The sequence below is a fragment of the Oreochromis aureus genome, linkage group 22 (genome assembly GCF_013358895.1).
Source record: "Oreochromis aureus strain Israel breed Guangdong linkage group 22, ZZ_aureus, whole genome shotgun sequence".
Classification (NCBI taxonomy): Eukaryota; Metazoa; Chordata; class Actinopteri; order Cichliformes; family Cichlidae; genus Oreochromis; species Oreochromis aureus.
Genome location: NC_052962.1, coordinates 20,210,966 through 20,228,756, shown reverse-complemented (window position 1 = coordinate 20,228,756; position 17,791 = coordinate 20,210,966). Strand labels below are relative to the sequence as shown.

Below are 17,791 nucleotides of genomic sequence, written 5' to 3'. Positions count from 1 at the left end.
CATGCTGCCCCTTTTCGGTCAGTTCTCTGTAAACCCCAGAGATGGCTCAGCAGTTTCCAAAACACTCACACCAACAGCCATGACACATTCAGTGTCACTTACATCACCTTTCTTCCACATATTGATGCTCTGTTTGAACTTGAGTGGATCATCTTAGTCATGTTTACATGCCTAAACGCACTGCTGCCATGTGACTGGCTGATTTATGTTAAAAAGCAGTTGAAAAAAGCACCCGATGAGTTTATTAGCAATAGCAGGGGCAAGGTGCACAAGTCTTTGTAAGTCTGACACTGTGCTAAAAAATTAATTGGAGAAAAACAGCCAATACCTCGAGTCATTAAGCTCTTTGCAAGGTGAAACTTTTGTCACATTAAGCTAAAATATTTCTGATTGCACACAGAGGTGCATGAATCGCTTGTTGAGAAATTTCCAGCAAAATATGCAGAAGAATGGAAAGAAAACAGTTTAGTTATTCATTGAAGACTGGGAATTTTTTTGGACGAGCCTAATCTGCTGCATATATTTGCTCAGTCACGTTTCAATAAAACACGTGTGTCTGAGCTTTTGTCATTCTAAAACATGAAAGTTGTTTTTTTTAAAAAGCTCACCATTAGAACCAAAGAGCAAGTCAGTGAGATATAATGTGTAAGTGATGTTGCCTGTTTGTTTTAGTCTGACTGTACTATACAGGGAGCTCATTTATATTTTGATGTTGGCGTATGAAGAGCTGCAGCAGTACTCAGAGTATGTCAAACCAAAACTACAGCTAAGGTTGTGGATATGACTCATAATGTGCACAGAAACAGGAAGTCGCTTCGCGTGGGAAACGGTGAAACAACGCAGACATCCTGCAGTCAGTAATACATATTTCTTCTGAATTGATTTACTCCTAGGAGCAGTTTATTATAAATTATAGAATACCAAGTTACTGTAACAGATCCTTATCTAATAATTTGTGCTGCTGCCCCTCCTGTCTACTCATTGGCATGAACAATACACTTCCTCTTTGCTTCCTTTCTAACCCTGGCATCTCTGCTGGCTGAAAACGAGTACCATAAAGCACCGTTTCTCAGGAAACACCTTTGACATTTACAGCTCGGCTGCTTGGCCAGTATTTAATGGACGTGCCCAATGGAAAAGACAAACTATGACTCACTGTACCTCTGATTTTCATTTTTAATTTAAAAAGAATGAAACAATTCTGAGGAATCCTTGATGCAGACCATCTCAAGTCACATAATCACACTCCATATGTTATTCATCTTAACGGACGCTGTGGTTGTGGGAATATAGAGGGAAGAAAAGCACCACAGGTTAACAAGAACTCGACTGTGTGTCAAACCATTGTCTCTTGGGAATGACGCACTTTCTGAACTTTGTTCTTCTTCTTAAACTTCTGTTAGTGTGTTAAAAAAAAAAAAACAGGGCCTGCTGAGAAAAGAAGTTATGCAGCATGTTGTTTGCAGTTCATGACAAATCTCACAAAGCTGTGCATGTTCCCTGATGGAGAAAAAATAATAAAATCTCCTTCATCTTCATCACCTTAGCTCGTCAAATAGAAAACAAATAGAATCTTTAAATTCTCGTCATTTCAACTCGTGCCAGGAAAAGAACATCAAAGTTCCTCTCCAACTTCACCCTCCCACTGCCATGTGGTCTTCACATCTGCTTGGCCCAGTGACACACTGCCGGGGGAAACGCGCTCCTTCTGAACGTGCCGGAGATCTGGTTCCTGGGAGCGTATGTCTAGATGGAAGCATCAGCTGGTAACCTAATACAGGGAGATACAGTCCAGTCTGAGTGTGTGTGTGTCTGCAAGTGTGTGCAAGTGCATGCCCCTGTGTTCTCTCAGAAGTTGTAAAGGGGACCAAACACCATCGCTGTGCCAAGATACACAACATTCTCCACCCAGAGGATTTAAACTTCATCATTTGCAAGCCGACTTCAGTATATTATAATGAAGTCTGCTGCTAACATGTGCCTTTGTGCGTATAACTGTGTCGCTTTGATGAATCATTTTAAAATCACACTGTGGAAGAGGGTGCCTTGCTCTTCATGCTATTTCCAAATTTGCAGCTGGGCAAATAAAAATTTAAAAAAACTCAAAAAATGTTGGTGAGATAAAATTATCTGAGGGGAATGAATATGTTTGTTGTCACTGCCTGCAAAGAGGCTCGAGTGGCTAAAAATATGCATTTCACATGATAAGAAAATAAAGAACCAGTTTGTTTTAATAAGTTGATCTGTTGGGTTGTTATAGGGAAACATGGTTATATACAATACAGACATTATATACGAGTTCCAAGAACAACGAGAGCTCGTACAAGCATAGCCTGTAAATGTATCTACCTGCTTCCCTTTCACCTACTTCCTACAAAAGCTCACAGCTCAGACAAACACAGGTCACAGCCTCCAGTTATGACTCGTGATAAGCTGATAAACGAAGAACACAGTTAAGAAAAAGCTGTTCCTTTCTTATCAGTTTTATTGCCGCGAAAGGTTTTAAAGGGCCAACACTGCTCTGCTTGTTTATCGGTACAGTACAGTGCGACGTGCACCACGGGGGTTAAAGATCAGTGGGTTTAGTATTCTCTGTAGCCGTATCTCATGCAGATTACGTTGATGTTATCTGTCATAGAGCGATAAAGCGTCCGGTCAGACTTCTGTGTATCCAGCCTCGGTCTTTTCCAAGCTCGGTAGTTTGAATGATTTTAAACTGTCATTTCAAGATCCTTTTAGTTCAGTCTGTTTGTTGCACGTTGAGTCAAATTAATGTTACGTAACACGATCCCACGATCCGTTCAGTCAAATGAGAATGCAGAGTGCAGTAGTTTTAGGGCCGATTTGCAAAAAGTCAGCTCATTTCAATATAGAGCACAAAAAACAAAGACATTTTTTCATCGTTAAAAGTAAACTTTGTGTCGCAAAAATCAGTCTGATCAGTTTGCCCGCTTGACTTAAATATTCTCCTTCCTACCTTAGTCCTAAGCAACAAGAGTAGAAGCAAAAATCTCGTTCCAACCTCTTCCACCTGCGTGACCCCTTCATATTGACCCACAGTTGTGTGAAGTTGTAAAGTGTGAGTGTTTATTAATGAGGGTCTGTGTAGCAAATAGACGTGATAGAGGCTGATGGGAGTGAAGAGAGCGTGGAAAATAAAGGTTTTCTACCACAGAGAAGAGCTTTGGTGTCAGTGGTTAAAATGGTTTTAGGGTAAATGTAGAAGGGGATGAATTATAGTAATTTAAAATAAACATATGAAAAATTGTAAAGTGCTGAGAGCCTGTTCTTTGTGGGCGGGGCCTATTCTTAATGGGCCTTTCTTGTGTGCACCTATTGCTGCATATGTCTAAAACTGTAATTAAAGAATATGTAGGGTTCTTAAAATACCTTCACAACTCTGCTAAGTGTGATTAATCGATTTATCAGTATTGTTCATATGAAGAAAAAAGTTTCCAGTACATATTAACACTGATCCACTGATTGATGTTTATCTTTAGCAGGAGCATGTATACTGTGAAAAACTTCATGTCTTCCAAAATCCACAAATCAGTGGAAGTGTGGAAGGTGTCCGTGATTTGAATGAAATGATCTGAGATGTGAGCACAGGGAAGAAAACTATTTGGAAATTGTGGAAAATTCTGAAGTCGGTATGTTAGTATGTGTGATTGGTGGCTACTGAGCCTGAGAGTCAGAAGCCTTTGTCACATAAACAAGAATGACAAAGAAACACTGAAAGTAGTAAGAAGGGTGGGGAACAAGTTCACTGGATGTGATCTGTTTCAGCGAGGGTGTTAATGTTAACAATTAACATGCTAACTGAGGCCTGTAGAGTTTGAGATGTAGCCAGTGGGTGTTTTGCAGTTTTTCTGAGCATTGCACCATCTGGCGTTGAGATGAATTTGCTGGGAAATCCACCCCTGAGAGGTGTAGCATTCTGTTAACATATACCTGAGTGCTCCATGCTGATGCTCAGTTGTTCATCAGTATATCAGGCCCAGGGTAAATAGAATATTTGTTTCCCTTTTGATTATTATTCTCTTCTAATGACAAATTAGTCAAGTGAATCTGAGAAAATAAACAGACCCCACATACATATTAAAAGACTGAGACATTTCTGTCCCTTTATTCATATCAGCACAGTCAAAATGTTCATGTGAGGCTCTGGCTAGTCTGTTAACATCATTCCTGTTCTTTAAAAGGTAACTGGCCCACGTCTGAAATTGTAGTAGGGTTCAAGTAGATCATAAACACAATCCCACAGAGAACAGCCGGGAAATTCACATCAGTTGAACATCTTTGAGAAGGCCCAGCTGAACCACCTCCTGAACCTCGTCAGGAGGTGGTTCAGAGACAGGAGTCTCAAGTCACTCAGGGTCAGTAGGATTTCTTCTACTTTTACTTCATTTCATTATTAAATGCTGTATTTCTTCCATTTGGCACAGAAGATTTTCCAAACATTTCCTGAGATTTGTGTTCTTTGTCTTTTGTTCTTTTCTCTCACTTTTAAACTTGGACAGCAGAGCAACAATGTTGCTGTTCTGCTCAAGGAGAAACTCTTGCTTTTTCTCAAGCACAACCAGGTCATTCTGAATTGTTTTGATCTGCAGTTCTATCTTCAGTGATACCTGCTGTGTCTCTCTTTCCTGAATATTCTGGGGCTCCATCCGCTGGGCTATTCCTCTCTCCGCTGACTCAGGAGGTCTGTGTGATTCCTCTCTCCTGTCTCTGTCAGACACTGAATTGTTGAACGTTTCCTGCGACATGTATTTAAAAGTCTAACGCAAACAAAAAAAAAACTGACCAGAGACACTGACTGACTCAGTCATTTATGTTTTTCCTTCACATGGTTCACCAGACTTCTCTTCCCTGCTTTTCTTTCTTTTTACTTTGCTGTCTAATGAAGGTGACTGCCCCTTCTTACTGGGGAACAAGTCCACTGGACTTGATCTGTTTCAGCGAGGGAGTTGTCTTTATCACATGATCAGTCTGTCACATTATTGTGGAGGAATTTTGATCCACTCTTCTACACTCCACAATGTTGCTTCAGTTCATCAAAGGCCTTTACAGTTAGATGTAGCTATCAGGTGTTTTGCAGTTTTTCTGAGCATTGCACCATCTGGCTTTGGGATGAATTTGCTGGGAAATCCACCCCTGAGAGGTGTAGCATTCTGCTAACACACACCTGAGCGCTCTATGCTGATGCTCAGTTGTTTATCAGTATATCAGGCCCAGAGTCAAAAGAATATTTGTTTCCTCTTTAAATAATATTTTCTTCTAAGGAAAAATTAATCAAGTGAATCTGAGAAAATAAACAGACCTCACATACATTTACAAAAACAAAGAAACCTTTGTATCTTTTCAGCTAGTTTAATGTTTCTTTACTGAATGCATTACACTTCAATAAAGTACAGCTTATTAACAGTGCAACATTCTTTGAACGGGTTTACCAATGATACAGATTCTTCCTCTGTTCTTCTTATTCTTGTCTATTCTTTAACACACAATGACAGAGAGTCTCAAGCTACAAAAAAATGCGAAACAAACAAACATGTTGCTATGGAAACTGAAATCTATCCTCTAAGAGAGAGAGAGAGTGTGTGTGTGTGTGTGTGTGTGTGTGTGTGTGTGTGTGTGTGTGTGTGTGTGTGTGTGTGTGTGTGTGTGTGTCTGTAGATGGGCCAGCCCAGACCTTCTTGCCAGCTTAGCCACTGGTGCTCCTGCCATTCTGCTGAAGAGCGGAGAAGGGGGGAGACAGGTGAGGCTGGAGCGAGAGAAAAGACAGAAAGAGGGGGGAGAGAGAGAAACTGAAATCTATCCTCTGGTATGCTTTTATGTTTTGAAATATTCAAACTTTAACCTTAAACAGTGACATTTCTAAACATATTTGTAAACATGCTTTTTATACCAGTGTAACACTGTTGTATTATTTAGAGATCCATTAAAATATCTTTCAAAAAAAGCATCTCTTCACAGCCCTCCAAAATCTGTTTCATCCATTAACGTTACTCTGGAGCTAACAGTGCTAATGAGACTTTAGCCCCACATTAGGCTGAGTAATATGAGACTGGATCTGTGGAAAAGGTCTGAGTCCTTGATCCTACACAACCCTGTGCTCTAGATTTAAAAACTGTGGTATTGCATGACTCAGTCACTTTCTAAGCTCCACGTCCTGCAGCAACAACATGCTGCATACATACTATTAATAACACTGATATAACATTAATAACATATAATACTCTAACATACTATTTTTTATATGATTTTAACTCTCAAGCAACTAACTTTATTGGAAAACTTTATTAGATACACCTTGCAAGTATCTGGTCAGATCTCCTTTGTAACGTAGATTTAACAAGGTGCTGGAAACATTCCTGGAGATTTTGAGCCATATTGCCATGATAGCATCACACAGTTGCTGCAGATATGCTGGCTGAACATGCATGATATAAATCTCCCATTCCACTAAAATGTGCTCTGTTGTTGAGATCTGTTGACTGTGGAGGTCATTTGAGTACAGTTTTCATGTTCCAGGAACCAGTTTGAGATGATTTGAACTCTGTGACATGGTGTCTTATTATGCTGGAAGCAGCTGTATGACGATGGGTACAGTGTGATGGGATGGACGTGGTCAGCAACAATACTCCGGTAGATTTTGTTTAAACAATGCTCAGTTGGTACTAAGGGGCCCAAAGAAAATATTCCCCACACCTCTGCATCACCAGCAGCCTGAACCCTTGACCCAAGGAAGGATGAATCCATGCTTTCGTGTTGTTTACATCAAATTCTGAACCTACCCTCTACATGAACTGAAATCGAGGCTCATCAAAGCAAAGCAACATTTCTCCAATTTTGGTGAACATGTACAAACTGCTGGCTCACATTTCTGTTCTTAGCTGACATGAGTGACCCCCGATGTGGTCTTGTGCTGCGGATGCCCATCTGCTCTGCATTCAAAGATGCTCTTCTGCAGTTGTTCCTCTCAGCTAGAAGCAGTCTGAATTCTGCTCTGACCTCTGAGGTCAACAAGGCATTTAAACCACTCAACGGATATTTTCTCTTTTTCAGACCACTCTCTGTAAAATACTCAGACCAGCATGTCTGGCACCAACAACCGCGCCACATTCAAAGTCACTTTCTCACCATTTAAATGCTCAATTTGACCTAAATGCACTGAGCTGCTGCCATGCGATTGGCTGATTAGAATTTTGCACTAACACTCAGTTGATCAGGTGTACCTATTTTTTTTTATTATAAATAGAGTTATACCGTAGTTAAAACTATCCTCACCTTTATCAGCTGCGATACGAAGTGATATTTTTTAATAATGCATTACTAAAACCAATTACAATTCAATTATATATTTTGCACTGGTACTATCACAAAATAAAAATAAAAGCTGAGAGATGATACAAGAATGCCTCTTCCATGACTGCACGTGAACATCAGGAAGGGACATCCTGTTCCCAGGAAAAACTTAAACAAGTGTTGTGTTGAGGCTCCTCTTCTGATGTTCATATAGTATCTGTTTTCTGAAACTCTGCTGACATCTGCTGGTTTGATCTGAAACTGTAACGGGGCTCTTTATTTGCTCAGCCGCTATTTAAAAGATGCTACTGGGTTTACTATGAATACACTGACTAATAATAATAAATATCATTAATAACATAAATATAATAACTGTTATTGATTCGGAGTGTAAGGTTGCAGGGTAAGTAATCATTATAATACATTTTTAGGGTGTTACTTATGAAAGATGATTTATTTTTATGAGACAAACTGGTTTATGTGTAATTAGAAATCTCTAGTCAAACACAGAAACGTAGGTACTGAGTCTGTGACTCAGGGTTTTGTGTTTATTGGTTAATTTATATTCTTGGATTATTGTCATTCTTTGTTTTCTGCTTGTGTTTATTCTTAGTTCCCAGGATTTTGGTTTCTGTTACTTTGCCTTCAGTGTGTTCCTCGTCTAGTCACTCGTCTTCATGTTCCCTCTGTCGCCCCAGTCAGTTGTGTCTCTAAGTCTCAGTGTCAAGTCCGTGTCTTTGTTAATGTCGCTTGTCTCCTGTTTTATTTTGATAGTCCCGGTCCTGTGTGCGGTGCATTCTGCTTTGCTTCCTTTGTCTCTTTATGTCTAATTAGTCCTAGCTGTGTTTCCCTCCTGTTTCTCACTCCCTCGTTACTGCCTCTGTATTTAAGCCCTGTGTTTTCCTTTGTTTGTTTCTAGTCTGTCTGCGTGTGATCTTCCATGTTGCTTCTGTGCGTCTTCCCCTGCGTTCTTCTGAGTCAGCTCCTTGATATTTTGTGTCTCTTGCCCCTCTCTCCCGGTTTTAAGATCTTTGTAACGTTTTCCTGGTCTCCTCATGTACTGTAGTTGCCTTCCTAGTTTAGGTTTTGTTAGTCCCTTTCTAATTGTGCCTTGTCTTTTGTTTGTGTTTAGTTCAGCCTCCAAAATAAAAGCTTGCCTTTTGTTAATCACTCCCCCCTCGTCTCCATTTGCCTGCACTTGGGTCCTCACCTCATTCCTTCCACGCCTTGTGCCCTGCCAGACGTGACAATAAAGGATCAGAGTTGGGCTAAAATTTGAAAAATTAGACATTAAAAAAAAACAACACAGACACATTAAAGGAAGCACTGGCAATCTAAAAGAGACATGCAGTACGGTGCAAGTCTTGAGTCACCCCTAATTTCTATATTTTGTGCTAGAAAATTGGAAACACATGAAGTAATTTATTGAAAATGTACAAACTTACATAGAAATACAGTATTTAAGGCAAAAGCAGAGTTTGTACAGCTCTAACAAGCTGAAAGTTTATATTTGGAATGATTCTTCAGCACAAGCTGAACTCTCCTAGACAAGATTTCTTGTCATTTCTTTAAGTAATCTTCAGAAATAGTTCTCCAGGCTTTCTGAAGGACATTTAAAGCTCTTATTTGGATCTTGACTGCTTTCTGCTCTGTTCTCTGTTAAGATTTGTATTTTTAAACAGGTTTTGCTTTTTCTGTATTGTTAATCTGTTTGGGATAGTTGTCATGCAGTTGTCATTGCTTGATATTTCTTAAGGACATGAATTTTAGATACCTCTCTTTTGCTGTAGGTTTTTTTGAGGGGGGTAGCATCTTTTGTAGATTAAATTGAAGAATAAATGATGTGTTTTGTCACAGGCTGCATATAGAAAGATAGAAAGATTTAAAACTGGCTCTTTGCTAAGCTGTCGGGTTGTTGTTGTTGTTTTTGGCTAGTCACAGCACAGGCTTAAATAATTCATATGGGGGTTAACAAAAAAAATTCTTCCTCTGGAAATGTCCACGTACAAGCACTGACCAAATGTCCACAGAAACAGTTTGAAACACCTTCAGAAAGGCCTTGATAGCTATTGCTGAAGACATCTTGAAACAAGAAAGTCTGTCTCCTTGAAAGCAAAATATAAAGAAATAAGAGGTGGCTCAAGACTTTTGCGCACTGCCGCACACGTGTGTGTATGAATCTAAGTGACTGATTTGGTTTCTCCTCCTGTAACCTGGTCTTCCCCGCTTTTGTTCGTTAGCTTGTCCTCACTCTGTCTTGCCCATCAACAGCAAAGGGAGCAATGCCCCAGCTGGACAGCAGGTGTGCTCTTCAGCACTGCAGCACGCGAGCCACTGCAGTGCTGCCATGTCTGTGAGTGTGTAAGAGAGAGAGAGAGAGAGAGAGTGTGTGTGTGTGTGGCTGCAGATGGGACAGGACAGCCCGGACCTGCTTGCCAGCTCAGCCACTGCTGCTCCTGCCATTCAGCTGAAGAGCGGAGAAGGGGGGAGACAGGCGAGGCTGGAGGAGTGGAGTGCTGGAGCGAGAGAAAAGACAGAAAGAGGGGGGAGAGAGAGAGTCCAGGCCCAAATAAAGACATGGGGGCCAGGACTGGGCTGGGTCCCTCTTTGCTATAAAAACGCTGGCCTCCTTGAGACTCGGGTTTGGTGGTTGGGGCTTGGGACCAGCGACCACCACAGCTGCTGCAGTCTTCCTCGGGGGAGCTACCTCTGCATACTCGCCATCATCGTCCTGGTCATCATTTCTGGGGGCATTCAAGATGCCTCGAGTGGACGCAGACCTCAAGCTGGACTTTAAGGATGTCCTTTTCAGACCCAAGAGGAGCAGCCTGAAGAGCCGCTCAGAGGTCGGTCCTGCTAATTACGTCTGCTCATTATTACGCATAACTCACGCATTACAGTATAATCAACCATCAAAACAGCTCTTTGGGTTAGACAGGTGTATTCTCCTGCGCATTGTGCCGCGTGACGCAATATCGTGTTAACTGTTTATACATGAGGGCAGATTGATGAGGGTGCGAAAAATACTTTACATTTACTCCTAAATCAACAAAGATACCTCGTTGAAGGAGTGAAATGCGCACTCAGTGTACTTGTACATAAGTGCCTCTACTCCTTGTCTTGTTTAATGTTGAGCTATCAGGTGTACACTGCCTCTGTGCTGGGCTGAAACTGTGTAACAGCGGAGTGACCTTCTTAAAGGTGACAGGAAACCGGCTGGTCACAGGCATAAAAGAACATTTTGATCAGTTTGGCCTTGATCTAGTTACCTGTCATTATTATCTAAAGCAGACTAAGCAGGCCACACTGTGTCCAACATCACGATACTTGTGGTGGCACTAGATCTAAAGCAAAAAGTTTGAGCCCTCTGAGAGAGCAAGCAACATGAGACACGGGAGACTTCTCAGAAAAGTTGTTTAAAAATAGGACGGAGCGTGTTGCAGCCAACCAGAGCACATTCCACATGCCACAGAGATATCAGTATAACAGCAGCTTTAATCACATTGATTCAGGTCTCAGACACATGTTGACACCTGATGAATGCTGTTTGGTTATTTTGATATTTCAGATCGTAATGTGGGCAGCGGGCCGCGACTGAGACCACTGGATGCATTTTGTCATTATTTATTTTAAGTACATATTTTGCAGTGATGTGGTTTATTTTCAGCTTGATGGTGTTGGTGGCGGGGTTAGTCTTTACTATGACAGGACAGATTGAGAGTAGACAGGAAGAGAAAGACAGCAGGGGGAAGACACGCAGCCTGGCCCTGCAATAGCCCTGCTGCGCATGGGTCTCCTGCTCAACCTGGTGAGCTACACCAGCATTATTACTTTCTCATTATTAATGGTGAATAGAAAGGAAGTAAACTGAAAATCCTGAGTCAGTGTGCAGCATTTGCTGATGTGCTGGAGCGAATCAATATAGACTTTACCTCCCTCGTCCATGTCTTCCACCTCTTTCCTTCCTCTCACTATTATGAGGTATGACCTCTTTTTATTTCTGGGGCGTTCAAAACGTACCCACATTAAAAGTTATGGTGCATTGCGTACGGTAAGTCTATAGCTTAAGTAGCTTTGCATAATAAATGTCTTGGTTCTATTCAACAAAAGCATTCAGCACTAAGAGGGAGCCATTTGGAAAACTGTTGGCAAGGAAACTCACCGTTATGTCCCACTTTTTGACAACCATGCCCACCATCTTTACCTCCTTTTTATCTAGTTTGAAAATTTTCCTGTTAGACACATTTCTACATTTTCTACATTTTAGAGAATGATAAAACGTGTTTCAGATTAATACTGATAGTTGGTGATTAAAACCCCCAATATTCTGATATTTTGGCATTTGTTGAACCTGATTATATATTTAGTCATTTATAGCCCTTTTCCACTGGTAGCTACTCGGCGTGGTTCAACTAGACTGGGTTTTTAGGGTTTTCCATAGGTGGTAGAATCTGTGCCAGGGAGGTGAAATAGCTACACAAAAAACAACAATGTGGTCGCCGAGTCTGACTAAAAGCCATGCACGGAACAGCAGGTGTACCATCGCCTCAACGTCCTCCACTGTTGTGTTGTGTTCAAATTATGTCACAGGACTGTGTAACGACCCCACACACATAAGGTGGAACTCGATTGTAATGAAAAACATCCAAAACCGAGATGAGTCGTGCAAGTACTAGTGGAAAAGGGCTATTAGAGTTATTTACAAGTGAGAAGTTTCAGAGTGCCCTCTGGTGGACAAACTGTGCAATATCACTCACACCATAGTGAAGGGTGTTTCTGCTGTCTCTTCTTTTCTTTTTAAATTTTTATTATTGGCCGTTAAATGCAGATACTGAAAGATCGGCAAATAACTAATATCAGCCAATAATATTAGCCTCAGTAAACACATTTAGATTGCTTACATTAGCTAACATTAGTAAGCTATAGCAGACCAAGTAATGCTATAGCAGTAAAGCCACCAAGACTGTTGAACGATGGTTCTGGGAGAAGATTCTTGAGTAGTAACAAAGTTCAGTGTTTAGACCGTTAACTGGAAAAAAGGTTTATTTTAACGATTTAATTAGAAAGAAATAATTTCCACGAGTAACTCAAACACTTTCCTGAAAATGGTGCAGCTTGTGTGTCACATTGAGCTCAGCTTGGTTCATGTGGCTTTTCACATTACAGGCATACCCATTAGAAGCTGTCCATTAGATCTAAATGATTCAGTGCGTCCATGCACACTCAGGAGATGAGTATTAGCCTTCTCATATTCCCAAGAAAAATCACAAAGATAAAAAAAATACTAATAAATTTTTAAAAATCCCTTCCGTCCTCAGGTGGATCTTCAGAGGACCTTTACATTCCGCAACTCTAAGCAGACCTACATAGGTATCCCCATCATTGCAGCCAACATGGACACCACAGGAACATTTGAGATGGCACAAGTTCTCAGTAAAGTGAGTGAAGAAAATAGTTATTAAAAAAAGAAAGTAAATAAAAAATACATTTGTTTTATTTCGTATGGTTGTGGATTCATCAGCAGGTTACTTCTGTTCAAGTTGAAAATATGTGGAAAAAAACTGGAGAAGGACAATGATGGATGATAGAGAGAAATGTCAGTGGCCCAGAGTATCTAGGGTATTTCTGAATCTCTCATCTTCCTTTCTGTCCGACTGCTTCTTTCTTTAGCACACCCTCTTCACAGCCATTCATAAACACTACTCTGTAGAAGACTGGAAAAACTTTGCTGCTAGTCACCCAGAGTGCTTAGAGGTAAGATTTCCAGTCTTTGCTTTAATGTAGTCTGTCTGTGTGGATTCCCAGTCATCCAGGTCATCGCCTTAAGAGCTGGAAAAAAAGGAAGTGGAACTTAGAGAAGTCCAGTTGCCTTCTTTTAAGCTCTTAAGACTTTTTACATGTAGGTTGTCTCTCGTAAGAAACTAGAAAATCAAAATAAAACACATTTTCATTCCCCATAGCACGTAGCTGCTAGCTCAGGGAGCGGCAGTGCAGATCTGGAGAAGCTGTGTGCCATCCTGGAAGCCGTCCCTGCCCTCAAGTACATTTGTCTGGACGTGGCCAATGGCTACTCTGAGTACTTTGTGGAGTTTGTCAAGAAAGTCCGAGAAAAGTTCCCCAAACACACCATCATGGTAGGAAAGACAGTGCCTCACGTTGGCTGGCAGTTTGTCTCCTGGTGGATTATGGGATATTTAAGACTGTGTGCTGGTTTTGCAGGCTGGTAACGTGGTAACGGGAGAGATGGTGGAGGAACTCATCCTGTCTGGTGCTGACATCATCAAAGTGGGCATCGGGCCAGGTGAGTGGGTACAAAGGTCTCTTAACACAGAACTGCACAGTCCTCAAACACAAAGACAGCAGCAGTGAGGCATGCAAACACAGATGAGACATTAGACAGAGACATACAGCATTTGAATCCAAGTATAGCGGTCATGTTACACGCCATTAAGTTACTGACTCATTGCATGACTAATGTAGCCACTCTAACGTTGCTGTGGCGACATGAAAAATGTGGTTTTAGTGGTACGATTACGGCAGACTAATGTTTGGGATCATTGTCATGCTGACAAATTAAGCCGTTGACAATCGGACACTTTCCAGATGGTATTGCACAGTTTGTTTGTTTAATCAGGATTCCCATTCCAGCCTCAGACTTATCTGTCCTTCCTGGGTTTACTTGCAAACTCAGTCCAACAACAACGCGACATAAACATGAAACAAGCTGGGGTTTGTTTTTTTTACACAGATAGCACTGAGTTTCATAGAGCGAATATAAAAATGGCCTTAACAGGACAGCAAAAACAATAAGATGAAGCTGCTTGTTTTCTAACGCGTGTGTGCATTTGAATCACATTCATTAATAAGCAGCTGAATACTAAAGAACAGTTGTTTTTTGCTCGTACAGTTCATAATTCCATCAATTTTGATGAGATTCCCAACAGCAGTGGCTGAAACGCAGCACCAAACCAAGACGCTGTGTTTAAAAATGGCACTCACTGTGGTACTGTTGTGTTTGTTTTTTACACTGCACACCGTGCCAACATTTGGCAAATTTTCAGCTATTAACTCCTTGCAAATCACCTTGATGGTGCAAAAATCCTATTTTATGCTTGTCAAAATGTGTTGTTACCAAAAATGGTGTGGTTTTTGTGACAGTCTGCTAGTAAAAAAGTGCCTAAAGATACAGCTGCTGCTTTGTTAAGTTGTCTTTTATGTGTAGACACAACACTTGACATGGGTGCCTTTATTGTACTTTCATGGTTCACAGGTCAGTGTCACATGATGTAACAAACAAAACACTCCTTAAAAAATGGTCAGGTACAAGGACTGGACTAAAAACGAGTAAAGAAACAGAAAGCCCAAAGAGCTGTTACTATTTAACCACTTACTACGTAACTATTACTACTAAGAAGGTCTTGCTCCGTGGAAGTAAAATATAAAGAAGTGAGAGGTGGCTGAAGACTTTCGTGCAGTCCTGTATTATTTCCTGTTAAACACCCTCCTGGTTTGGCATTTGAATATTTCTCTTCTGTTCGCTTGTTCTGCATCACGTCATCTGGTGCTTCTTAGCGCTCCTGCTGATAGAGTAGTCACCTGACTTGAACAGATTAAAAAAGACAGCAGGTTCCTGTAGTTACAACAGCAATAATCAGCACAGACGGAGAGAGAGATAAAGATGCTGTTCTCTAATGTGTGCTCTGACTGTTGCAGGTTCTGTGTGCACGACAAGGATCAAGACAGGAGTGGGTTACCCACAGCTCAGTGCCGTTATAGAGTGTGCAGACTCAGCTCATGGACTCAAAGGCCACATTATCTCTGTAAGTCCATAATATAAAAATATTAAAAAATAATAATAATGAGGTCAAACAGTAATCAAAGTAAATCTTGGCAATTTTTGCAACAGTAGGAAAGCTGTCTGCAGAATATACTGCAAATATGCAAGACGCTGAAATGAAAATGATACAGAGCAGAGTGCAATGATGTGGTTTTCATGTAGATACTGAAAATGCATCAAAGAGATTTCCTTTTTAAATTGTGTTGTACTTGGAGGATAGGGTGGCAAACCGTGAGCAACAGAAGAGCATTTATTGCTCGAAAGACCAGCTTTTGCTCATCAGTTCAGCAGGTGTAACACACTGTAAACGTGCAAAAACCAAAAGACATGTGCAATTATGGATCACTAGATTTGTTCGTACACCAAAGCAGTCTACGCTTCATATGCACTGTTCTAATGTTTGCTGAGTTTGCTATAATATTTCTGATCTTTGTGCAATTCAACAGATTTTAATTTGCAATAGTTACTAAAGGTTTGCAGCCAGTAGGGGGAGCAGTTTAGTCCTAAAATTAAACATTAAACCTGTTTCTCTGACCTAATGTGACCCAGTAAACTGACACGTGTTTAACCTCTGTTAAGGATGGTGGCTGCAGTTGCCCTGGAGATGTAGCTAAGGCCTTTGGTGAGTAACCAACCCCACGCTGTAAGAAATGTCCCAGTTAAATTACAGTGAAGTAGTGCCAAATCTATTTCCCAGCTTCCTTTTGTATGTATATACAGCTTACCTGCTGTAATCTACCAAAAAAAAAGTATCTTAATGTAAAAACATTTACAGTATGGTGTCGTATACAATTGTGATTATTCTGGGGGGGTTTTTGTGATTATAATCTCCATCACTTCATGTCCTTGTCCAAATTCCCTGACTTCAGCTTCTTGTGCTTCCCCATTCTTCACACTGCATGGCTACGGGAATGCTGTGGTCAACAACACACCCACCCAACATGGCACCTTCAACACTGAGTGTGTGTGTGCGTGTGTGTATCTATGGCTAGGCCGGGGTCCGGGGCTTGCTAAACCTTGGCTCCTGTCGGACGTGGTCATGGAAGGAGGGTTCACCCTCCCCGCACCCAAGCTGATCTTGGAAAAGCAAAATGTCTTTGGCACAAGAGATTCAAATCATAATTCTGATTGCAAAAGCTGCATTTTTAATTTAATTACTGTAAAAGAAACAAACAAAACTGTACATATTTCTACAACAGTTTGCTACAGTGCACTGTTTGTCTCTTCAAACTTGCTGTGTTCTTCTATACACCTGACCTCTGTGCCTCCTCTGGCTGTGCCTCCGCTCCTCAGGTGCCGGTGCTGACTTTGTAATGATGGGAGGAATGCTCGCAGGCCACGACCAGTGCTCCGGGGAGGTCATTGAGAAGAACGGCAAGAAGTACAAACTATTTTACGGCATGAGCTCCGACACAGCCATGAAGAAATACACCGGGGGAGTTGCCGAGTATAGGTGAGATAGTGATACCCTGAGACTCGCAGCAACACCTGTGAGTCATTCATTTTGGCTTCATCTGTGTTGCTATGGGAATTCCTTTTTTTTTAAATTGCTTATAGTAACAGTCTATTATTATGATTATAGACACACTTCAATGACTCAGGTGTTTGCAACATTTTTTTTCTTATTCAATCCATTTCATACTTTGATGATTCATAACGCAGACACAAAGAATTCTAGAACTCCAAAAGTTGCCTTTATAAAAAAAAAAGATCAGTCCATTTTAAACTCTCATGCTCTGGTCTTGTACTAGAATAGATGAGCAGATGTTTTACCAAAGAAAAGTCTCTAAAGTCTACCTTCTCACCTCTTTCCTTGGCTCCCAGGGCATCAGAGGGGAGGACGGTCGAGGTTCCCTACAAAGGAGATGTGGAAAATACCATCCGGGATGTGTTGGGGGGACTCCGCTCCACCTGCACCTATGTGGGTGCCGCCAAACTCAAAGAGCTGAGCCGCAGAACCACCTTTATCCGTGTCACACAGCAGTCTAGCCATATGTTCACTTAAGGGGGTGGTACTACTTTCTCCCAGTAGCAGCAGGACCACATACAGACCTACACCTCACTTCACCACGCACCTGTTTCCTCTCAAGATATCTGCTGTCCGAAAGCTTTCAGCTCCTTCAGGCCGCAATTAAACCAACTCAAAAATTTGACTTGAATTACCCCGATGGATAACAATACTTTACTCACTTTAATCTCACAGTGAGTGTGTTTCTATGCTTGCAGAAACCAATAAAGTACTGTTGTAATTTATGCAGACATTGTTTTTGAATGGGAATGTGCAAATACGCTTCACCTACAAACACCCGGATAAATACTTCCCAGTTTTGGGAAGCGGCAGTGAAACTACTACAGTGGAGATCTTTCAGAAACTTGTATATAAAGTTGTTACTGGAGACTATTTCAACATTAACAACATATCAAGAGCAAGCAAGAATATGAGATTTGTACAACACACTCAGCAGGAACATGTTGGTATTAGTGGTAAGATCAATTTTGCTGAAGTCTATCCTAAAATGAATGTGCAAGTTGATATGCCAGATCCAGAGACTCCGGCCTTTAATTGTCAAGACAGAAATTGTGTGCAATAAACTGCATGGAGAACCTTGTGCTGGTTTCCTCAGTGGTGTTGGTCTTTCAGTTCCA

The 17,791-nt window shown here is 41.1% G+C and overlaps 1 protein-coding gene across 1 annotated transcript; it reads left to right on the top strand.

Moving 5' to 3' along the window:
* The first annotated feature begins 9,685 nt into the window (after positions 1-9,685).
* On the top strand, positions 9,686-17,754 carry gmpr (guanosine monophosphate reductase). The gene is made up of 9 exons (XM_031742359.2): positions 9,686-10,154; positions 12,627-12,746; positions 12,979-13,062; positions 13,269-13,442; positions 13,528-13,609; positions 15,022-15,128; positions 15,725-15,767; positions 16,439-16,598; positions 16,970-17,754. The coding sequence occupies exons 1-9, from the start codon at positions 10,068-10,070 to the stop codon at positions 17,148-17,150; spliced, it is 1,038 nt and encodes a 345-aa protein (XP_031598219.1). The 5' UTR covers positions 9,686-10,067; the 3' UTR covers positions 17,151-17,754.
* Positions 17,755-17,791: the final 37 nt, after the last annotated feature.

Coding starts and splice junctions, on each gene's coding strand:
- gmpr (XM_031742359.2), top strand. CDS start 10,068: ATGCCTCGAGTGGACGCAGACCTCAAGCTGGACTTTAAGGATGTCCTT. Junction 12,747..12,978: donor TGGCACAAGTTCTCAGTAAA/GTGAGTGAAGAA, acceptor TTCTTTCTTTAG/CACACCCTCTTCACAGCCAT. Junction 13,443..13,527: donor TCCCCAAACACACCATCATG/GTAGGAAAGACA, acceptor CTGGTTTTGCAG/GCTGGTAACGTGGTAACGGG.